Source organism: Podarcis tiliguerta, assembly GCF_965153285.1.
Source record: "Podarcis tiliguerta genome assembly, chromosome: 13".
NCBI lineage: Eukaryota > Metazoa > Chordata > Lepidosauria > Squamata > Lacertidae > Podarcis > Podarcis tiliguerta.
Genome location: NC_139546.1, coordinates 29,775,906 through 29,800,359, shown reverse-complemented (window position 1 = coordinate 29,800,359; position 24,454 = coordinate 29,775,906). Strand labels below are relative to the sequence as shown.

Genomic DNA, 24,454 nt, shown 5'->3' with positions numbered 1-24,454 from the left:
TTTATGTAAGTTCTTCAGCATTGATTCGAAGTACAATTCCGTTAGCCCAGTGATGATTATGGTTGCCATTCACTGAGTGAAGGGTGGGATTTCAGCATGACAACAGTTCATGTATTAAAAAAATTGGATTTAGGATACTCAGAAGTGCAATGACTATCATAACAGATTACATCAATGCCCAACTCATTGGTGACAATTCTAGATATCAGCAAAATTGCAGAAAATATTATTTTGGAGAGGAAAGGATGTGTGTGTCACATGAGGTTTACAATTGCATTATTGTACACATTGCTGGGAAATAACACTACAGCAAATAATTAATAAAAGTATGAGAAATGTGTAGATACAGTTGTTAAGCTTTTGAAACAAGGTGTATTCGCTTCCATGAAACTTGCAATAAAGTGAAAATGTTGGGCTGCACAAAGGCAAGCTTTTGCTCCTGTAAATGAGTGAGTCATTTCAAACAGAAATATTGCCATCTATATGCACACAGATCAGACATCCATAAATTTGAGTAGAAGTTTCATACTGGGTTTTATTAATAGTACTTTCTGGATATCCTCCCAAACCATGAAAAACAAATAAAGAAACAAAACAAAAAAAAAAAACAAGAGCACGATTCAGCTACTAATCTCAACACGGAATAGCCAAGGGCAGGCTTAAGTTTATTTTAGATATATTTCATACAATTTATATACCACTTGATAGTAAAGAAAAATGTCAAATTTCCTCAAAGGGGGTTAATTTTGACTGGAACATGCCTCACCAAATACAGGGTGGCTCAAAAGAAATTCATCACAACAAATTATATGGGTACAGATAACTAACACACAACAAAGTGGCAGTTAAATTTCAGGCTGGCAGTTGGAAAGAATAGTGTGGCAGTTGGAAAGAATAGTGGAGTCAGAAAAAATGATTATTTTTCCTTACTGATATTGTGAATGATGACAGTGAACTTGAGTCAACAACAAAGAAAGTGAACTCTAAAGCAGTAAGCCTACTTTTGGGCCACTCTGTATTATCCCTTTTGCTCACATTTCCACACCTACAGCTACATTCCCATATTCTTTTTGTTCTTAACATCCCTTTCATATCCTCATGTGGATCAGGTGAACAGCAAACTTTCTACATGAAACTGAGGGTGATAATAATCTTTGTAATAGATGGCGCTATGACAACTTATCTATCTTATTGCAGTCCAGTGTATAAAAATTATCAGCATGTCCTCACATTTATTTTTGCCATTCATGAGATCAATAAGAATCCCAGGCTGTTGCCCAATGTCACTTTGGGTTTCCACATCTATGACAACCTTTTTGATGCAAGAACTATATATGAGACCACCCTGGACCTACTGTTCTCAAAGCAAATGAATGCAATTAATAATTATGATATGAATAAGGATGTGTTGTCTATCATTGGAGGTCTCACTGTAGAAGATGCCTATCAGATGGCCACCATCTTGAATAAGTACAAGATACCACAGGTGTGTTTGTCTCCAGTCTTCTTATCTGCTCCTTTACATGAATGGAATTTGTGACTATGCTTAAGTTCTGTGCAAACTGATGGTTAGCTCATTCACACATACAATGTAGCTCATGCAATTAACAATGCAAACCTTTATATACCGGTACATCTAGTCAGAAGTAGCATCTACTTCATTAAGTTGAGCTTAGTCTCTGAATTATTCAATTAGAGCAAGAGCCTAAAATATTATGTTGGAAATCACATGCTGGGATGTGAGTGTGGAAGTAATATAGAAAAGCTTATTTCTAAAGAATATTCAGAAAATTTAGTACTACTAGATACCTAATGGGCAATTTCTTGTTATTTCTCCAACCTCTAATAAGCCTTGTCTCCTGTATTACAGTAGCTCACTTATGGAGCCTATGACACAAAACTGAGCAGCAAAACACATTTCCCTTCTTTATACCGAATGGCACCAAGTGAAACTATTCAGCCTGTTGGGATTGTCCAGATACTCCTTCATTTTGAATGGACATGGATTGGCATCATTGTTTCAGATGATGATGATGGAGAAGACTTTGTGCAGATTTTAACACCTCTGCTTGCCCAGAATAGCATTTGTGTTGCCTTATTGCTGAAGATAGAAAGAGCATCACAAGACCGTGATGAGGCCTTCAATACACAAATGCCAAAGATTGATGCAGCACTTCAGTCTGAAGTCAATGTGTTTATTGTCAGTGGAAATTATTATTCTCTGTGGGACTTAAAACTCAGAGTACACGTTTGTGACCTTTTCAAAATAATTGATATTAGGAAGGTTTGGATTATAACAGCTCGGTGGGATTTCACTCAGGAGATAGATCTATCCTCTGGTTTTGAAAGGGCTTTCAGTGGCACCCTGTATTTCTCAGTACAGAAACATCCTGTTCCCAGATTCCATAATTTTATCAAGAACTTAAAATCAGATGAATCACTCATGCACTTTCTATGTTTGTTCTGGCAATATGCTTTTGACTGTTCGATTCCTAGTGAAGGGTTTACACGTTGTCAAATGTGTGAAAGATGTACAGGAAAGGAGAAACTGGAAACATTGACTGCATCTAAGTTTGAGATGGATATGACTGGTGAGAGTTATGTTATCTACAATGCTCTCCATGCAATAGCTCATGCTTTACATGCCACTGATGTTCCAAGCCAAAAACTAATGCTGGCTAATAAAGGCAAATTCAAACCCTTGAATATTCAGCCATGGCAGGTAAAGTCTATCATTCTGATTAATTTCATTTTGCAGGTGAAATCAACTCTGATGGTTAAATTTTTAGCACACTCTTATAACCATGATATTCTCTAGAGATCTTTTAGTGGAGAATTAAATCCAATGGATGTACCTTGGCTCTGTGAAAGGGTGAGGTTTTCACATTCCCAGATTGTATTTTGCCATTAACCTGCTCCTTGAGTTCAATCAGAGCTGATTGCTCTGAGCCACAGATTCTGAAATTGCCCAATATGTTAAAAAAAGAAAGAAAGAAAGAAAGAAAGAAAGAAAGAAAGAAAGAAAGAAAGGGAGGGAGGGAGGGAGGGAGGGAGGGAGGGAAATTAAGCTGACTAGGTAGATGTCCTGAGCTCAAGTGGAGAGGGATAGGAGAAGTGGAGTGTCTTCCATTTGGATGGACATATTTAAGTTTTAATCATGGTGAAATATTTTCCCAGAGCACCCCAATCACTGACATGCCTTCCCCTGGAAATTTTATTTATATCCCACCCTCCCCAGCCAAAGCCACGCTCAGAGCAGCTAACAACAGTAAAGCAATCTTTGCTCAATGGGAGAAAGCTCTCATAAGGCTGAAGGAAATGTCCTAAATTCTACATTTTGGCCTGATCCAGCAGGCTCTTCTTATAATATAAAATGTTTGCCTCTGACTGAATGGTAGCTTAAACAGATTCAGAATAATAAGCTCAAATTTACAGACACACAATAATGTTCTTTCTCAGTTTAGGTCCATTCTTCACTGAAAAATATTCATTTTAACAATGGTGCTGGGCATGAAGTCCTGATAGAAAATGGAGAAGTTTCAGCTGGCTATGATATCATCAACTGGGTTGTTTACCGCAATCGAACTGGTCGCAAACTCCAGGTTGGAAAAATTTCAGCAAATCATAGTTTCACTATCAGAGGGAATATGATTGTGTGGAATAACAAATTCAAACAGGTAGGAATTTATATATTTCAAAATGTTCAGGAACCACTCATTAAACATGCCCCAGGTGATATTCAAAACATAAACACTACAAATTCCTCTCTCATGCAGAAGGACATTTTGTGACACTTGTAAAAATGCCAGATTCTGCAGATCTACACTGTTAGGTGACATACAGAGTAAGCTGATTTTAAAGCTGACATTGTCGCCCATAACCTCTGAGTGGTTAGAGATTCCACTTAGTTCCAAGCATGCTGTGTTTCCTTCTGGACGATGAGATGGTGTCTATATTATATATCATTTATTTACACATAAATACATAGGCACAGCAGGATCTCTGCCCTGTAGCTTGCCTTCTTTGGTCACATAATGCCTAACTTACCCTCCTAACACCTACTGCACTATGCTTCTGCACATTATTTCCAATTCTCCATTCTAAATGCCAGGCTTATATATGCAGAGCAGCAAAGGCTTCACTGAAATGCCTTTTCACACTTAGCCCTTTGATCCTGTGTTGTCTTAATTACCCATTACACCAGGCTAACACCTCAAATAAAATTAACCCTTAACACGTACTGCATCCAGAAATGACAGCTGTCTGGTCCCAGTTTTATGGCTCTGATTCCCTTTGGGCAACATCAGTGAGAGCAAGAGGAATGTATTGTCATCTGGGCAGCCCAAGACTTCCATATACACTTCCCAGCCTTGCATCCTAGAGAAGTCAGTTCAGTACCACTAAAGCAACAAAAACTATGCAGTTGTTCAGATTTCATCCCCAGATGAACACTCCATTGTCTTGAGTCAGACATATGCCAACAAGAACAGACAGCAAACTCATAGGAGTCTGATGCCCACAAACACATAACAGTATCATCAATTTTTGATGCTGTTCAAAATTCAGTATGTTGCCATTTTTAACTGCTTTGTATTACAAAAAGGTGCCCCATCAGGGATTGGAAGTAATGATTTCATGCCCCAAAAAGAGAAAATATAAATGTATTAGTTGGTCTGAAAAGATTGATGCCACCTTCATTTTTAAAAACTTTCTTTTGAGCAGGCACCACCTCAAGCAATGTGTGTTGACAGCTGCCTCCTTGGATATAGAAAGATGGCGCAGGAAGGGAAACAAGTTTGCTGTCATGACTGTGTCCCATGTCCAGAAGACATGATATCTAAAGAAACAAGTATGAGACATCAATTTTCATTGGGATGTGTGTCGGGGGCGGGGAGGAGAGAGGGAGAGAGAGAGAGAAAGAGAGAGGGATTCATTTTTTGGAATAAAGTAACAACATATAAAACAGTTAGATAAAGGCAAATGAAAATGAAATGAGATACATTGCACAAATTCCAATCTGATTACCAGTCAAAGCAAAAGATAATTTCACCTGCAAAGGGGGGAATTCTAAGGAACTAGCAGGGCCAGTGGGGAATAGGATCCAAAGCCCATTCAGCTGGGTCACATGACCTTGCAAACTGGTGTAAATTAAGGTAGCAACAGTGGCGCCAACTTGGATCCCAGATTATGGGTGCCCAGGGTGGTGCTATGATGTCATGATGTCACATGTGTGCGCCGTGACATTATAATATCACATTTCACGAACATTAGTAGCAAGTGAGCCTGGCCCAGACCCTGAGACGTGGACACGAGCAGTCTCCATTTTTCAATCTCTGCAAAAATAAATCCCTTCACATGGCCCTAACTCTTAGGCTCCCCTACCCACCCACATAGGATAACTGTTATTCCACACAACTACAAAGAAAAGTCAATGAAGGAAATCCAGGCATGCACATTTCATCCACCCTGGCAAAAAGGAGAAAATTGACAGTCATTAAATGGAGAACACAATATCATTTTAAATATACCGTACCAAGCAGCTTGGGTACCAAGAGGAGATAGCACAGGTAGATTCGGAAGCATGTCATTCTTAAAAATTAAAAACAATGAGAAATACAATGTTTATCATTACTTCATTATCTTCATACCCTAAACAATGACATATGAATGGGGTAGACTTAATGATGTTATGTTTGCCCCTTTTAGATGCAATTAATTGTGCCAAGTGCCCAGAAGAGCAATATCCAAATGTGGACAAAAATGAATGCATAAACAAAGTTAGAATTTTCCTATCCTATGAGGAGCCCTTGGGGATTGTTTTAGTTTCTCTTGCTGTTTCCTTTGCTGTAGTGACCGGTATAGTGATATACACATTTGTGAAGAGCTGGAATACCCCCATTGTCAAAGCCAACAACCAGAACATTACCATCACTCTTCTCATCTCCATCCTGCTTTGCTTCCTTTCTTGCTTGCTCTTCATTGGCAAACCTGGGAAGGTGACTTGCCTTCTACGGCAAACAGCCTTTGGCATTGTGTTCTCAGTTGCAGTTTCTTCTGTGCTGGCAAAGACCATCATTGTGATCCTGGCCTTTCTGGCTACAAAGCCAGGCAACACAATGAGGAAATGGCTAGGGCAGAAAGTGGCAAATGCTGTTGTTCTCTCCTGCTCCCTCATCCAAGTAGGCATTTGTACTGCTTGGCTGTCAACCTCTCCTCCATTCCCAGATCTTGACATGCACTCTCTGGCTGGGCACATCATCGTTGAATGCAATGAAGGTTCAATCACCATGTTCTACTGTGTCCTTGGCTACCTGGGCTTTTTGGCCATCATCAGCTTCACTGTCGCTTTCCTCGCCAGAAAGCTGCCTGATTCTTTCAACGAAGCCAAGTTCATCACGTTCAGTATGTTGGTGTTTTGCAGTGTCTGGGTCTCCTTTATTCCAGGTTATCTGAGCACGAAAGGGAAATACATTGTGGCAGTGGAGGTGTTTGCCATCTTGGCTTCCAGCACCGGCCTCTTGGCTTGCATTTTCTTCCCCAAATGTTATATCATTGTTCTAAGACCTGATCTAAACACCAGGAAGCAACTAACAGGAAAAGGGAATTAATTATTTATCCTTATTAAAACCTTAATTGTTTGTGTGTGTGTGTTGTGTACTTTCAGCCCTTCCCCATTTTCTATCCAGCTTTCATGCAATGTATTCATTGAACTGTATTTGTAGATCAATGTTTCTAGTGATGTTGGTTCTGTGTAATCGGTTGGATTAATCATGTCACAGTTGACGGTTTGGTTTCAGAGGAATTGTGGGGTAGTGCTTTGAATAGAAGTATAAAATAATAGCTGTGCATCCCTGCTGTTATAAAACATCAAAAAATTCCATAGACATAACAACACTTTTGCAGCCTTCATGAATATATGGTTATTGAATTTTTGTGGGTGTGGCGGGGGATATTTTGTACGCTTGAGCCTCTTTACAATTCCTGGATGCAACACGCATCCAATTCCTGAAATATCCAAGCTATCTTCCTGGTGAGATAATGGCCTTTTAGGTATGGGCCATTAAGCTAGGAAAGGGAGTGGTTCTGTGGCATATGGCAAATGGGTTGAGCTGTCTTCCTCAACTCATTGGTTAATAGAAATACAAAGGCCATGGTTGGGAGTTGAGTCTTGGAAGCTATAGAATCTGGAAACTTCAAGTTGGGCAGCTGGGAAAGACAGATTTCTGATTTCTGTTGAAATCCCAGTATGCGACTCTGGGAGCAGCAAGACCCTCTTGGAGTGTTAATGCTGTGAACCCATCCATTGTAGGCTAAGGTTCTATAGATGTGCAAATAAACTCCTTGGCCTAAAGACACCACAGTCTCCACTGTGCCTCATTCTAAAGGAGATCCTGTGTAAGCACCTAGGACCCCTGGAATCTTGCAACACTTGGTGATTGGAGTCGTATGCAACGATATGGATCTGTCTTACACTTCTTATTTTATTTTATTTTATTTTATTTTGCCAAACTGCCTGAACTGTCTGAACAGACAGACACTCTCCCCTTTATTCTGAGGACGTTTCAGGAAACTTACTCCTAAAGGGACGGATTACAATTGGATATGGCTAAGCCAATCACAAAGGAGACTGGCATCCTGGCATTCAAGTGTGAAACACCCACTCATTAGTCTTCATTCTTCTTGTAACATCCAGGCTCCCAGAATTTAGGTGGCCTAAGCTGGGTGGATGGGGTGGCTGAGTAGAATTTTTATTTATCTGTCTATGTTGGAGAAAGAGGTTTGGAAGAGAGATTCCTAACTAGAGGTACCACTGTACAATTGTGATTACTACCAAGTACATAGTTAGATTTATACCTGCCCCCATCCATCTTTAAACAAACATTCCACGTGAAAATACTCAGGCTTGAATGAATCACAGACACTTAGCTTTGCAAATAAGTGAATTGTAGTAGTAGTTGTTGTTGTTTATATACCACCATATACCTACAGGTCTCAGGGTGGTTTACAGAATAAAATAAAAAAATAAAACCACAAAAAAACAACAGCAACCCAGTAACACCCCCTGTGGTTTACTCACAGAGTTTCCAGCAGTGGCATGAAACAAATTTTCATCAACTGGGAGTAAAACAAAGAAGAAGAAAGGTTCCAAACGTCTTAAAAAGAAAAGTACTTGGTTTCTTTGCAAAAAGGATCATGTAGTCTTTGGGTTAGCAAAGCTTATAAAATCCTTTCTTAGAGAGATTCTTCATTTCACATGCAGCATTTGCTGAGTTGGGAGCCAAACTATGGCTCCTTCTTGTATTGTTCCAGGAAGCACACAAAGACTGAGAAGGGGGAATTGGAGGCTGCTGAGAGCCTGCTAAGCCATAGTCACTTTAAACATGAGCTCAAGGCTCAGGTTAAACTTTTTATATATACAAATAGAATGCTCCACACAATGGAGACCCCTGATAAAGCAGAATACTTGATCGTGTGAGGTGTTCTATTCACATTAAGATAAATGAGTTGTGGGTGCCCACTGCAGTTTGGGAATACAGTGGGTGGGATTTCGTGCACAAGGATGTTGAGATGGGGTGTCCATGCACAATCTTTGCCTCCATTCATGGATGCAATGTCCATATGCTTAGACGAACTGGGATTTATCATAAAATGATGAGCAACTTTGGAGCCCCTATGGTTAAGTAGAAAGGCAGCATACAAATATTTTAAATAGGGAAATAATTATTAGCAAAGGGTTGTCTCCAACTAAGTTCTACTCTAAGTAGCCCCATTGAAATTAATAGTTGGATGTTTGTTATGTCAATGACTCTGCTCTAAATGTGAAAGATATTGGACACAAGCCTAGTAGTCTTCCATCTATTCTTAGAAAAGGTTTATGAGGTGACCAGGCAAAATTCATTTCTATTTTTTCTGAGACATTTTCTGCAAAGCACCTTGGATCTCTTTGTTTCTCAGGCTATAAATTATGGGATTCATCAGAGGTGGCAAAATGGCATACAAAACAGCAGCCATCAAATCCAGAGATGGAGAGGACAAAGCCTTTGGTCTCATGTAGGATAGCATAACAGTAGAAACAAATAAAGAAAATATGGTCAAATGTGGGATACAGGTGGAAAAGGCTTTATACCTTCCCTGTGCTGACTGAATCTTGAACACTGCAGAGAAGATATAACTGTAGGACACCAAGACAAGTGAAAAGCAGAACAACCCCACACAAAAGACACTGGCAAGTGTGAAGCGCTCACTGGCTTCCGTGTTTGTACAAGATATCCTATATAACTGAGGGATATCACAGAAATATTGTTCAATCACATTAGACTGGCAGAAATGTAGCCTAAATGTGTTTACAGTGTGGATCACACCATTGAGGACACTGCTGAGCAACGAAGCAGCTGCCATTTGAAGACAGGCATTCCAGTTCATAATCAGCATGTATTGTAGAGGGTGGCAGATTGCTACGTAACGGTCATAAGCCATAACAGTGAGAAAGGACAGCTCAGCCCCTGCAAATGTGACAACCAAGAAAACCTGGGTGACACAGCCAGAGAATGAAATCACATTGACATTAATCAAGGAATTGACCATGGATTTGGGCACAGTGGTAGAAATGTAGCAGGCATCAATGGAGGATAGGAAAGCCAGGAAAAAATACATGGGAGTATGAAGATGTTGGATTCGGGTTATGGTTATGATGATGAGGAAGTTCCCCATCAAGGCTGCTAAATAAAGAGAGAGAAACAACACAAAATGTAAGATCTGGAGCTCTCGAATATCAGAAAACCCTAGAAGGATGAATTCTGTCACCGATGTTTGGTTTACCATTCCTTTGGTTGGAAAATATTCTGTGAAGAGAACAGGAGGAAATGTTGGCAAGAAAACAAAGATTTTGCAAGTTTCTTTGTCACCACTGTGTGTTTAGCAAACCCACTATGAGCTTCTATTTTTTGGTAAAACACAAAGTGTAAGGAAAAGATGTGTAAGTGTGGCTATATAAGGTGGCTGGGAAAAGAACATTATCTAACTGAATGACTTTGACATACAGTGGTACCTTGGGTGACATTCACTTCAAGTTACATACACTTCAGGTTACAGACTCCACTAACCCATAAATATTACCTTGGGTTAAGAACTTTGCTTCAGGATGAGAACAGAAATCGTGCGGTGGCGGCATGGCGGCAGCAGGAGGCCCCATTAGCTAAAGTGGTGCTTCAGGTAAAGAACAGTTTCAGGTTAAGAACGGACCTCCAGAACAAATTAAGTACATAACCAGAGGTACCACTCTACTCTGGATTCCTAATTCACAGTTTGTCTGTGCTTGGGAGATGGAGGGTCTTCCCTGTTAGCAGAACAACTTGAATAAATAAAATAGAGTCCAGAGATAAAATGAAACAAAAGCAGTGCATAATTTGAACAGAGGGGGAAACAGAGAGATTTTGTCTTTTTTATGTCAGGCCTTGTACAGAAAAGGCAGATGTTCAACAAACATACAGAGGAAAACGCCCTTAGAGCTAACAAAACAATAATAACTCATGTTATATAAGCAAGGATCATGCCATTCTGATGGGTAGGTACACAACATCTCCTCCTCCACCACCACTGTCAGCAGAATTAACCCTTGAGTTACCAGCTGAATGATCCCTGCAGTTGTTCTTCCAACAGTTCCTAGATATTTTATGCTTATACTTTAAGTAGCAAACCAGGAGTTCAGAGATGGCAAACCAGGCACCATTAAGAGGTTTGTGGATTGCAGCTCCCATAAACCCTGCCCATTTACCATTGTGGCTGGGTTGATGGGAGTTGCAGAATCCGGAATCTGGAGGGCCACAAATTTCCCATCTATGTACTAGTAGAATATACATATAATTGGAAGAAAAGAAAGAAGAGATCATGAAACAAGGAAAACTGTCTTTCTTTTCTACATTGCAACTTGTTCATTGAATTAGCTGGTTATATTGTCAGTCTTAAAATAATGTATTATTTTGCTTTTCAAATCTCATTTGCCACATTTCTTTCCTACAATGTACATCCTTTTTATTTAAATTTTTGAATCACAGTTTCTTATCAGTTTGCAGGTCTTCTGCATTCACAATCTAGAATGGTTTAAAATTTAATGGGGAGGCTGTAGCATTACTGTCACACTACTGTGACTAATGACTAGTAAATACATCCTTATAAGCAATCTACATGTTTTCAATAGCAGTTGATGAAATTTGGGCACCAGTAAGCCGCACGTTTGTTTTCTAGTTCCTCATTGAATTGCCTCCTACTATAATTGTTCAAATTCACAATTTATTCAAATTTACTTAGATTTCAGTGAATTAGCTAGAGAAACAAAAACCAGAAAATCATTTCCAAACCTTAACTTACCTGTTAATTTCTCTTAAGAATGCCTTTTTGATATAATAATGCAATCACTGTGTTTATTTGGAGACGATTGATCTATCTCTGCTCGTGTTCAGATTTCAAGAATCTGTTCTTCAGAAATCTGCATATGTAGCAGCAGAGACCCAAAGGGAGAAATTAAAACAGAAATTGAGTAGCATGGACTTACCCACAAGGGTGTTGTGGATGTCTACAGGGCTCTCACCACAAGAACCTTGGAAGATAAAGCAACTGTCTAATAACCACTTAACAGAACACAAAATAATGAAACATTTTCATTTCTTTAAAGCTCCACTTATAGTTTTGGTCTCCCTGGTTTACTGCCTTTTTGCCCCTTTCCTTTTCAGGGGCCTTGATATGCTCTAGAAGGTCATCCTCAATCACTGTTTCCATTGACATTCTGCGGAGAACTGTACAGTTCTATTCAAAGTGCATGAAAACAAAACAAAGGGGTTGAGAAGCTATGGAGAACAAGGAAGGAACAAAAAGGAAATGGGTATAAGTGTGGCTCTCTTTTTTTAATAGCACAAAAAGGTGGAAGTGCAATAAGTCTTTTCCTTCCTTCCATCCTTCCTTCCTTCCTTCCTTCCTTCCTTCCTTCCTTCCGACAACCTGGAGGTGTGGTGGAGAGGCTTATCCAAGATGTTTAATATGGTGGTGACAGCCTCCTCCAAAAAACACATATCAAGGACATTTACCGGTATCTATGGAATGCCTGAAAGAATGGACTGTGAGGAATTTTATGAGGATTTGCACATTGCCAATTAAAGAGAGCTCAACTTTGATTTATTATGGTTTTGATGAGACACCAGCTCGTTAAAAGCAAGGAGATGAATATTGGAAGTGGTTCAGAAGTCACAGCCAGACCTGGACTGCTTTCAATTTCAAAGCAAAATGGAGAGTTGTGGCATACTTGCAAAAGAGCTCTCAGCGGAGGAAAGAGAACTGATTCCAACATGAACAAAAGAAGAAGGAAAACAAATACAGTGGTACCTTGGGTTAAGTACTTAATTTGGAGGTCCGTTCTTAACCTGAAACTGTTCTTAACCTGAAGCACCACTTTAGCTAATGGGGCCTCCTCCTGCTGCCACGCCGCCGGAGCACGATTTCTGTTCTCATGCTGAAGCAAAGTTCTTAACCCGAGGTACTATTTCTGGGTTAGCAGAATCTGTAACCTGAAGTGTATGTAACCTGAAGCATATGTAACCTGAGGTACTACTGTATTCCACACAGCTACATGAAATAAATTCTCTCTGCAAGGTAACTGATATGGATTTATAGAAACATCTTTGAAAGTCATTACATCAGTGGCTGCAAGAACAAAGGATTAGATCGGAATAGTGGAACTTGGATTAATTGAAAGAATTGGCGCAGGATCAAGGGAATAATATCAACTCCTGACAGCCAGAACACGGGAAGTCAGCCAAAATGTTTAATTCAGACTGTTTAATTGGCTTGTATTGATATTGGGCATGATTTGGAAATGTATTCATGTGGTTACCATTGGATTTTTATTAATGAAAAAATAATAAAAAGTATTTAACAATATAAGCATAAATAATGCTTGTGTGTGGTCTACTTCATCACTAGGGCTTCAGGAATGAAACTGCATTGAGGAGAAGCCAGCCACAGAACCCGTGGCTCCACGCTCAGTCTCCTCTGCCCCCTGAACTGTTAGCATTTCACTGCTCCATTGCTGGATATGTAATTACATGTCTATGTTTAGTTTCCAGGCTTGGAAACTGTGAGAACGGAAGCTAGTCTTATCTCTTCCACTCTGTTGTACTGCTGTACTTTCTCTCTCTCTTTTGGAAAAAGAAGAGAGGAAACGCCATGATTCCTTTGTCCTGTATATATTGTTTAATAAATACTTAGAAAGCACACACCAAGCTCCACTTCATTTCTGCTATACTCTGCTGAGTTGAGTCATTGAGTGTGCACGTAATCATCTGATATGTGTCGCTGGGAGCATGCCAGGACTGGAGATTTATGGATGTCCCAAGCTGCGCATCACCAGGAAGGCACCGGAGAGGCACCCCCCCTCATGGGGGGGGGCCGCCCTCAGCCCTAGCTCAAGAATTATTTGAGGGCCACAAAGAGTTCAGCCCCCCCCCCGGGCTAGGACCCATGTCTCCTGCGCAGTTCACAGTTGTTATTAATAAAGTGGCCCTAGTTTAAACCCACATCTTTTGTCCTGCCTATTTTTTCCCACCTGTCTCCTCATGAAAACAAGACAGTGGTGGCAATCTTGGTGTGTGTGTCCCCCCAAACCTTCCCCTCCCAATTCTTCATCAATCTCTGTTCTAACTAAAAGGCCAGTGCTGGGAATCTTTTTTCCTGGATCATCTTGTGGAGGCCATTGAAGGCCCATATGTATCCAACCTGTGGTCTTTTGTAGAATGGGTTTGACAGTGATGATGGGGGGTGGGCTGGCGGGTTTCCTTGCAAAGCATATGCCAAGAAATGTGAAAGGGATTTGCTGGTGAAGACCAGTAACATTCCCAACATGCTTCACAATTAAGTTTGTCACTTAACATAATATATACCATGGTTCCACCACTGACGAATCCAGTAACTTACAGCTTGAGAAGCAAGGAGGTAAAAGGTGCTTTGTCAAAAGTACTGGGTTTGAGGCACTCTTCTATGAATGCCCTCTCTAGCTTTTTTCTTCAAATGTAAAGGGCCTGGATATGTTTTGCTTAGTTTTCTCTGTTGCTCCAGATGGAAAGACCTGCACCAAGAGGTTGGATTTGCAACAAAGGACATTTTTATGGAACATTGCATTGGCAGTAAAATAGGTTTTGTCAAAGGTTGATGAAGTCCTTTTTAAGGACTTGGTGCTAACAACACCAAGGTCATGGGTTTGGCTTCTGTATGGGGAAAGAGGTCTTTGATTCCTGCATTGCAAAGGGTTGGACTAGATGACCCTTGGGGTCCCTTACAACTCTTACAATTATATGATTCTATGATACTTTTTTAACAAGACATTTAGTGTGTGAGATAGCATCTAGGTGTAGGACAAAAGCATCAAGAACAGTCAGGCATTCTGGAGAGCCAATACCAGTCAGTGTAAACAATGCTGAGATAGATAGACCAACGGTCTGATTCAGTAAAATACAGCTTTCTATATTCCTGTAATCTGTAATTCTCATGAACTTTTGTCAGTCTTTACGGACAAAAAACAGAATTAAAGTTGCTTAGTATGCCTTACTAATGAGAAGTCTTGGTTTCCCAAGAGAGCAGATCTCTAAGAACGCAAAAGGGACATGATTGTCCCTTCCCACATTAACAAATTGATATTGTCATCATAGATCCACACGCAGGGTTTTATAAAGTGCCATGTATGGCTCAACTGATACATGTTCAATACTTCCACTGGAGGAGTGGGGGGAAAGAGTATGAACTTGAGAGAAATTTGTGAAGAAAAAAAAGGTATGCTATTAGGTGCTTACATTTTTCTTATGATCTTAGTAGTCAACTGCTCTCAGTATAAAAACAATGCACTCTCCTTCCTTTCCTCTCTCTCCTTCTTTTCTTTCCCATGCATTTGCTCATCCCCTATCACTCTCTATTGTCAATGAAACTCAAACATAACAGATTATTACAGTTCATTTTAGATGCTTAGAATGGGTGAACAGTCTGTTGTGCAGTCTTTGATAAGGATGGATGAATCTCTCAATTTATATTTTTCTCCATTTCTCATTTCTACAATCTTAAGTCCTCTTTGCAGTATTTCCTCAACAGTTTGTGTGGGTTTTTTTTTGTTTTTTTGTTTTTTTGCTGAATAGTCTGTATGAATATTCATACAAATTGCCATGCACATTTTTTCTTAAAATATTCATTTTCACACAATTATATCCAGTACATACATTTTACAAGAACTTTCCTGAAACACAATATATCTTTGTACATTCCCCCCACTAACATTCACTGTTGTGTGCACTTTTTATTGCAGTTTCCCTTAATATACAATATACACTATATAAACATACACTATACACTATACAAACATTTTAATGTATTTTTTTTGGAGGGGGGGAGAGATTTCAGAATTGCACTGCAAAATACAGAAAAGTGGAGATTTACAAGTATGTACCAATACCTGGAACCTTAAGGTTGTTAAATTTAGGATAAACAAAAGAAAGTACTTCTTCACATAGTGTATCCTTTAGCTATGGAATTCACTTCCACAAATTGTAGTGATGGTCACCAACTTGGGTAGTTTTAAAAGAGAATCAGACTAATTTATGAAACAAAGTGCTAATGGCATCTCCTGGCCATGATGGCTCTGTTCCACCTCTAGTGTCAAAGACAGCAGTCTGCCTCCAAATATTAGTAAAAACTAGGGATTGCTCTTCAACTCAGGCTTCTCATAGGGATCTGGTTGGTCACTATGAGAACAAGATTCTAGAGCACAGAGGTCTTTTGCCTGATCCAGGTGAGGTCTTCTTATGTGTTTAGTTACATACTGGCAAATCAACTAAGAATGCAGGCTGCTCCAGGTTGCCTTTCTAAATATATTAGGGGTGGGCAGCCCCCCATGCCCTTTCCCTAATTGGTTTGTGGGTAAGGCCTGCCCATTTTGAAGGTCTGGCACAGCAAGGTGGAGGGTGGTATTAGGCAACCGTCCCCCTCCCCCAGCCATGCAGGTAGGTGGTGATTTCCCCTGTCTGGACATGGCCGTGCTGTGTGGCAACCCCACCCCCACCGCAGCCCCAGGTGAATGGATATTTTTGTGGATTTGGGGCTCTACTATAATTTTTTGCACTAAGGAAAGTATTGAGAAAGTGCACCTCTCAACCACCAAATCAGAATGAATGTTTAATAAACAATGGCTATTATATCACCTTTTTGTAAAATTTGAACAAACAAATCAGGATGAATGATAAAAAAAGAAGTAGAAGTGATCTAAGTCAATGTATACACAATTACAGCAATCACCTATTCTTCCCCTGCCTGACCCTGTCTCATTACCAATTCTAAAGTTGCTTCTATCTGCATATTTTAGATTATACCACTACCTTGGTGTACAGACCTAGCATAACTTCTTTTTCCAAAATACATGATGTATAGCTGTAACTATTATTGCTATTTTAAAATCAAACGTGCAAGTACAGTAGGTCCACTACTTACAATGTTTCAATTTCCTCTTAACACCTGTCCTGTTTCCTTCCACAGGCAGCATGGATACTAAGGAGCAAAGCATAGTTAATCAATCCTCTCTGTCTGGATTTCTTCTAATGGAATTTTCAGAAGTAAGGGAACTACAGATTCTACACTTCTTTATGTTCCTTGCTTTTTATCTGGCAGCACTTACAGGAAATCTTCTCATCATCTCTGCAGTAGCCTTTGACTCCCACCTGCAAACACCGATGTACTTCTTTCTCATGAACTTAGCTATACAGGACCTTGGTTCAGTTTCAGTGATTATGCCCAAATCCATGGCCAATACCCTCTTAAATATTAGATACATTTCTTACCCAGGATGTGTTGCTCAAGTCTTCTTCTTTCTCTTCTTTTTAATATCTGATTTCTTTCTCCTCACAGTTATGGCATATGATCGATATGTTGCCATCTGCAAACCGCTACAGTATGAGATGTTGATGAATATGCAAGCCTGCATCCAAATGGTTATTAGAGTATGGATCAGCAGCTTTCTTTGTGGAGTTTTACACACTGGGTGTACCTTTTCTTCCCCCTTTTGCTCCAATGTGGTCAATCAGTTTTTCTGTGAAGTCCCACATTTGCTTAAGATGGCCTGCTCTGATTTGTACCTTTTTGAAATTGGAGCTATTGTGTTAGGATCTGTCACTGTGTTAGGCTGCTTCATCTTCATCATTGCAACCTATGTACACATCTTCACCGAAGTGCTGAAAATCCCCTCTGTTGAGGGAAGGCAAAGGGCCTTCTCAACATGCCTTCCCCACCTCATTGTTGTCTCTATATTTGTGTTCACTGGCTGCTTTGCTTACCTCAAGCCCACCTCTAACAGTCCATCACACTTGGATTTGGCATTTACCATGATATATTCCATGGTTCCACCACTGATGAATCCCATAATCTACAGCATGAGAAACAAGGAGGTAAAAAATGCTTTGTCAAAACTACTGGGTTTGAAGCTCTCTTCTATGAATGCCTTCTCTAGTTTTTTTCTTCAAAGGTGAAGGGGCTGGCTATGTTTAGCTTAGTGTTCCCTTTGCTCCAGATGCCAAGACCTGCACCAATAGGCTGGATTTTCTACAAAGGATATTTTGATGAAAGATTACTTTGACAGTAAAATAGGGTGATGTCAAAGGGTGATGAAAATGAGTCATTTTTTTAAGGCAAATGCTGGATGGTCATCTGCTAGGGATGCTATGATAGGGGTTTTCCTGCATCAGCAAAATGACATTTTAAGTCACTTTCAACTCTGATTTCTGTGAAACTCACCATTTATTTCATGGGTACATTTGGGTGTGTAGACACAAAATTCTCTATGTGTTCACAAAGTCATCCTCCATCCATTCCTCCAGGTCAGTTGCACCATTTACACCTTTGTTGTCTGCTCAGATTGGCTGGTGTTCACCATTGCTTCTGTCTTGACTGGATTTATCTTTAGTTGCCCTTCCTCAGTTAAACAAAATTACAGTGCCATTTTGTGCATGCCAGATTGTACATAGTCACCACTGAATTCAATTAACTTTACTTCAATAATTAAATGGCTAAAGATTGTACCCCTGACATTCATTTAATTTGGGTTGAGGGCTATGGCTCAAGGCACAAGAATATTTTTTCTGTGTCTAATGTGTTAATAATCTCACAAGCTTTTCCTATAAATGTGCAGTATTTGTAAATCCCAATGGGGAACTGATATTTTTGTGATGTTTACACTATGTGCACATATTTAAGCTGTAAAATTTAGAATATTAGTTTTTTTTATTATTATATTCTGCCTAAATACTCACATTTCCCGTCTAATTTATGATCATTTTGCACCTGAAATGCATTTCAGAAGTTGAGAGTATTGTAAATTGGACATGTTAAGGTTTGAAATACTCTGTAACTCGACATTCTTCTGAAGTGTTCATAAGTAAAGAGGCATTTATACTACTTTTCTCTTTATATGTTAATTTACTTTTTGCTCTGTTTGTTGACATTCTAATTCTTATAAATGTAAGCTCATGGTCTGTGTAATCCATACTGGATTGATATCACTCTTGTTTATTGTACTCTGAAAAACAAATCTCTGTTATTTAGAAGTAGGGAGGCTAACAGCATACTATTTGGAGCCCCCCCCCCCATTTTTTCAGCCCTAGCCAAGACTTTTCTGAATTTGACAAAAAAATACAAAAGAGAATGTTGATTCCATGTTTGGATGAGACCAGCACCCAGTCCCTAGTCATCATGGTGATCGTTTGATGAATAAAGTGGAGAAATAGCCCTACTCTTCAGCTCATCTCCATGAATCAACTGAGAAGTAGGTGTTCTTTGAAATGTGTGCCTCTCTCTGTGTGTGAGAGAGATTGTGGGGTGACTGCACCCATCACCCACATTTCACCCCTGGAGGGTTAACCAAGGGTAAAAGAAGTCCTGATTTAGCACAAATATTGTGAAATCCAATTCAGATACCAACTAGGATAAGACTATCCACTTAGAAGGCATGCTGGAAGATGAAAGTCTTCAACAGATGCCAAAAAGGCAATATAGACATTGCCTAATTTATAAGTAGAAGGATTTCCACAGGGTAAATGCCACCACACTAAAGGCCCAAATGGAACAGATCTGCTGATGAAATGGTATCTGCAGGAGACCTTCTGTTTACAGCAACTTTCTCCCCCCCCCCCCCCAATCCCTGTGTATTATTTTGGTGTGCCTGTGTGTTATTTTGGAGTGACCGTTAGCTTATTCTGGCTGGGGCTGATAGGAGTTGGTCCAATACACCTGAAGGGCACCAGTATGGGGAAGTCTGTTTGATTGTATTGAAATGGGTTCAAATTCCCACTCACACAAAAAGTTCACTGTTTGACCTTTGGCCTTAGCTAGTGTTTTCCTTACAGTTCCTATGAGGGTAAAATGAGGGAGCAAATGATGTAGGTCAGTTGGAGAGCTGTTTTGTGGTGGGATGAGATACAGCTACCTCTTTGGAATTAATTAAAAATAAAAAATAAAAATAAAAATAAAAATAAAAATAAAAATAAAAATATACTGCCCTGTACCTGGAGGTCTAAGGGCAGTTCACAGAATAAAATGCTATTACCATTCACGTCCTATGAATGGAGGAGAGGGATAGATGGATCAAAAAAAGATACCTTCCTCATTTGAGAAAGGGAGTAGAGCTAACTTGACTTTCCCCCAAACACCTCATTCCATAATTCTATGTCCCTGATACTAATTAAACATGCAGCTGTGACCATTCACCTTGCTGCAGTTCCTGTTGTGGGTGCTTCTGAAAATGGGCATATATCCATCCTAAGCTGTTGTTTCTTTGAATTGTCATATCTGAAATAATTTTGTTTCTGTACAGCTCTACTACTGAGAGGCTTTCAATTCCTCTGAAACCAAATCTCTAGAAACAGAAATCAGTTATTAATAAATCTCCTCCCCATGCTGACAAATTTTATTGCCCTTATAGTTCCAAGTATAGGAGTATTTTTATATAATTGCATGTGTAGCTGCTATGATATGCAATCGTTTAATTTCACTGGAGGAGAAAAAGTGGAAAGAATTCTACAAAGAAAAATAGTAAGCTGTTTAGTGTGTTTTTATGTTGGTTTTTTGCAATTGCACTCTATATGAAAATAATGAATCTCCCCTCCCCCTGTCCCTGTCTCTCTATCATAGTCTTTCCTCCACATACTGTATAGGCGCTGTATCCTGAAAGTTTCTCTGTATTCTTGAGTCTGAAATTGCACAAAGTACTTCAGTGTATGCAATTTATCTATTTTCTTGAAATATTCAGGTATTTTCACACAATCAAGTGAATTGCAATGTGGATTAAATAAATCTGATGTATAATCTCCATCTTGGACGGCTACAGGTTATCGATAGCAAGACTGAATATTAGCATTTAATGTCAACTAAAAATTGAATTGAACACTACACCAATGTGGTGTAGTGGTTAAGAGCGGTAGACTCGTAATCTGGTGATCTGGGTCTGCATCCCCGCTCCTCCACATGCAGCTGCTGGGTGACGTTGGGCTAGTCACACTTCTCTGAAGTCTCTCAGCCCCAGTCACCTCACAGAGTGTTTGTTGTGGGGGGGGGGAGGAAGGAAAGGAGATGGTTAGCCGCTTTGAGACTCCTTAGGGTAGTGATAAAGCGTGATATCAAATCCAAACTCTTCTTCTTCTTCCTCACCTGAAGTATCCTAAGGAGAGGACTTTTCTACATTAAAGAAAAGCCTTGGACGTTTGCTATAAGTAGTCCAGTGTTCCTGAGGAAGGATGTGTACATCTCATGTAGACGTTTTCTGAAGTATTGGATATATACTGTGAATGAAGCCTGGATAGCTCAGTTGCTTAGAGCATGGTTGCAGGGTTGATCCCCGTATGGGATGGCCGCATAGTCCTGCATTGCAGGGGGTTGGACTAGATGATCCTCAGCATTCCTTCCAGCTCTATGATTCTATTATTCTTTTGTGTCAGGTTGCTGGATAACTTCACATTATACCATGTGAAGCCTGGATTAAAAAATAATAATCCATTAATCCATTTCAACCCAGCTAATAATTACATCACATATAATTTTGTGATGTCAGAAATGTTGTGTTTCTAAGGCAGTTACTTTTTATTTGTGCCTGTCATACAGCTATCAGGTTCAACAAGTCCAAATTCCTCTCCTTGCCCACATTCTCATTCTTCCTTTCCCTTTGGCTATTCTATAAACATTCCTCAACCATCTATATGCTTCCTTTCTTTGAAACCCTTTTCTCTTTGGTCGAAAAGAGGCAACCAAAGGGCTTCCAAGAGAAGGGGTGGGATTGCTGGAAACACCCTTCCCATGATGAGCTGGGAGAGCTCAGTCGGTAGAGCATGAGACTCTTAATCTCAGTCATGGATTTGAGCCCCATGTTGGAGGAAAAAATCCCAGCATTGCAGGGGGTTGGACTAGATTTCCCTCTTCCAACTTTACTGCTCTATGATTCTATGATATTTCTCACAGTCCCTCTCCTGCAGCTTTTTGCAAGGCTTCAAAGGGTTCATTCCTATCTTCATGTAAAGCTCAGGGGGTGGGGTGAAAGAAATCCTGTCTGAAACCCTGGAAAGCCACTGCAAATCAGTGTAGAAAACCTCTGTAGGACACTACAGTGTCTGGTAGCAGCTCTCCAGGATGTCAGACAGTGACATTTTTCAGTCCATCTTGGAGATTCCAGGGAGTGACTTGTGTAAGCATGAATGGAAGGACATATCTGTGAATGGGGGAAAGTATCAGTAAGTTGGAGGCATACTCTGATTTTACTAAGCAACTGTGCCTGATGAGAAATCAAGAAACACAATGGATCAGTAAAATCCCCCTAGTTAATTTGCCAAATGTTAAAGATGACTAGTTTGGGATGGTATGAGTTAGTTCTTTTTCCTTTTATAATTGAGCTACCACATTATTTTCACACTGTTAGAGAGGCAACATTAAGATCGTCTAATTAGGCGGTGAATGTGGACAACATTCTTGGGTGTATGAAACGTGACTTGAGTTTACACACTCAGGGACTCGATGACTGGAAGGTGGGATATTTGGCAGTTGATTTATGGAAACTTCAAACTGTTAAATGACATTGTGCTTTAGTTACATCAAACTAGTATAATGAGTTTGCAAACATCAATTCTAATAATACATTACACATATTACAGTTATCAACATCAGCTTTTCTTCCTCAGAACATTGCCTTATTCTAAAATAATTTAGATATAATAATAATAATAATAATAATACTCTCATTTTTAACAACTGTTCTTCTGTTATTTTCCAGAGGCAACATGGATGTCAAGGAGGAAAGAATAATGAATCAATCTGCTCCGTCAGAGTTTTATCTGCTGGAATTCTCACAGATTCGGGAACTGCAGATTCTACACTTCTTTGGATTCCTTGCTTTTTATCTTGCTACAGTTACGGGAAATCTTCTCATCATCTCTGCAGTAGCATTTGACCACCACCTGCACACTCCTATGTATTTCTTTCTGATGAACTTGGCTATACAGGACATTGGCTCAGTTTCAGTCATTATCCCCAAATCCATGGCAAATTCCCTCATGAGTACCGGACACATTTCTTACTCTGGCTGTGTTGCTCAAGTCCTCTTGTATGTCTTCTTTGTAGCATCAGATTTCTCTCTTCTCACAGTCATGGCTTATGATAGGTACATTGCCATTTGCAAACCATTACATTATGAGATCCTGGTGAATAAGGAAGCTTGCATCCAAATGATTGTTAGTGTATGGATCATCAGCTTTCTCTATGGAGTGTTACACACCGGAGGTACCTTTGCACCTAAATTTTGCTCCAATGTGGTCAATCAATTTTTCTGTGAAATCCCACATTTACTTAAGATGGCCTGCTCTGATTTGTACCTCATTGAAATTGGAGTTGTTGGGTTAAGTGTTGTCATTGGGACAGGAAGCTTTATCTTCATCATTGTATCCTATGTGCAAATTTTTACTGCAGTTCTGAAAATACCTTCTACTGAAGGAAGGCAAAAGGCTTTTTCAACTTGCCTTCCACACCTATTAGTTTTCTCCCTATTTATATTCACCGGATACTTTGCTTACCTCAAGCCTGCCTCTGACACCCCATCACATGTGGATTTGGCATTTGCCATGGTCTACTCCATAGTTCCACCCTTGATGAATCCAATTATCTACAGCATGAGAAACAGGGAGATAAAAAATGCTGTGTCAAATCTATTGAATTTGAGGTTATTTCCTTTGAATACCTTCTACAGTCTTATGCTGCTGCAAAGGTGATTTCTATGTATAACTCTTATGATAGAAAACTGGATGTCTTATAAGGATCGGTTAAAGGAATTGGATATGCTTAGTGCAGTGTTCTCTGTTGCTCAAGAAGGACAAGAGCCACACAAATAGGTTCAAATAATAAGATTTTGTATATTTTGTAAGTAGATTTTGATTTGGAATTAGTTCCTGATAGAACGAGTTGTTTGGCAGTAGAGCAGACTTTATCAAAAGTGGGTTTCTTGAGAAGCCTGGGTGGCTTTTTGTCAGTGATGTGGTAGTAGTGGATTTCCTGCATTGGCAAGAGATTGTACATGTACAAGATAACCTTTGAAGTAGCCAACCAGGGCCAGACTTAGGGGTGCACAAGATGGGCAGTCATCTAGGTCACCAAGGTTAGGGGGGGCACCAAGCTGAGCTCACTGGCTGGGTTTTTTATATTATGTAAAGGTAATTCCTCTGGTGTTGACGTTGTTTCTGGTGACATTAGAGGGTGAAAACGGTTCTGAGTTTTCACCCTATAGCAGTGATCAGTGGGGACACTCCATTTGCCAGACACAGGGGGGTCGTTTTTTAATTGTTTGGCTCTTGGGGAGGACAGAGCCTCGTCACAGTCCCTTAGGCGTTTGCCTTGGCCCATCATTGTGAGTCTTTTAAAATAGCGGTGCTAAAAGGTAATAAAGGTAATAAAAATAGAAATATAACCTAATGTGAGCTGGCGAAAAAACCGGTGTGTCGAAGGCTGCTGAAGGATACAGTTATCTGCTCGTTAAAGCTGATTTGCGATGCAGGCTTTGCAGATTATCGGCAATGTGAACTCCTGGCGTGGGCTCCAACACCCTGGTGCAACCTTCAGCAAGAACTTGAAAGGCTGGGAGCCACAACACAAATTTTAGGGAGGGTTCGAAATGAACTCCAGCAGATGCGTCTTACCTTGTCGCCATTTCTACAGCAACATCCCCCGTTCAATCCAAAGCAATCCTCCTTCGTCAGACTTAATTAAAATCTGGCATCACATCAGTGGAAAGTCCAGCAATTACTTGACTGGCAAAATGCAAAATTAAAGTAAATAGCTTACTCCAGTGGTTGTAAGATCCAAATCGGGAGAAGAGGTCGGAGAGAACTGGAAGGAGGAACCTTACACGGTG

The 24,454-nt window shown here is 39.9% G+C and overlaps 3 protein-coding genes across 5 annotated transcripts; 2 read left to right on the top strand and 1 right to left on the bottom strand.

The window, feature by feature from the left end:
- Positions 1–502: 502 nt before the first annotated feature.
- Positions 503–23,737, top strand: LOC310663335 (olfactory receptor 14A16-like). 3 transcript variants are annotated; one of them, XM_083411127.1, is made up of 5 exons: positions 503–1,486; positions 3,465–3,677; positions 4,723–4,849; positions 20,725–20,819; positions 22,328–23,737. In XM_083411127.1, the coding sequence occupies exon 5, from the start codon at positions 22,335–22,337 to the stop codon at positions 23,316–23,318; it is 984 nt and encodes a 327-aa protein (XP_083267253.1). In that variant the 5' UTR covers positions 503–1,486; positions 3,465–3,677; positions 4,723–4,849; positions 20,725–20,819; positions 22,328–22,334; the 3' UTR covers positions 23,319–23,737. The 3 variants fall into 3 exon arrangements, with proteins under 3 accessions (XP_083267253.1, XP_083267252.1, XP_083267251.1); XM_083411126.1 differs by lacking the exons at positions 20,725–20,819; positions 22,328–23,737 and adding an exon at positions 5,707–6,675; XM_083411125.1 differs by lacking the exons at positions 20,725–20,819; positions 22,328–23,737 and adding an exon at positions 5,707–6,675 and having other exon boundaries at positions 4,720–4,849.
- Positions 8,902–9,822, bottom strand: LOC310662571 (olfactory receptor 14C36-like; the record flags this gene model as incomplete). Its single annotated transcript, XM_083409509.1, has 1 exon — positions 8,902–9,822. One exon carries the CDS (start codon positions 9,820–9,822, stop codon positions 8,902–8,904), a length of 921 nt encoding a protein of 306 aa, XP_083265635.1.
- On the top strand, positions 16,566–17,546 carry LOC310662570 (olfactory receptor 14A16-like; the record flags this gene model as incomplete). Its single annotated transcript, XM_083409508.1, has 1 exon — positions 16,566–17,546. The coding sequence occupies one exon, from the start codon at positions 16,566–16,568 to the stop codon at positions 17,544–17,546; it is 981 nt and encodes a 326-aa protein (XP_083265634.1).
- Positions 23,738–24,454: the final 717 nt, after the last annotated feature.

Coding starts and splice junctions, on each gene's coding strand:
- LOC310663335 (XM_083411125.1), top strand. CDS start 1,130: ATGAAACTGAGGGTGATAATAATCTTTGTAATAGATGGCGCTATGACA. Junction 1,487..3,464: donor ATAAGTACAAGATACCACAG/GTGTGTTTGTCT, acceptor TTCTCAGTTTAG/GTCCATTCTTCACTGAAAAA. Junction 3,678..4,719: donor GGAATAACAAATTCAAACAG/GTAGGAATTTAT, acceptor CTTTCTTTTGAG/CAGGCACCACCTCAAGCAAT.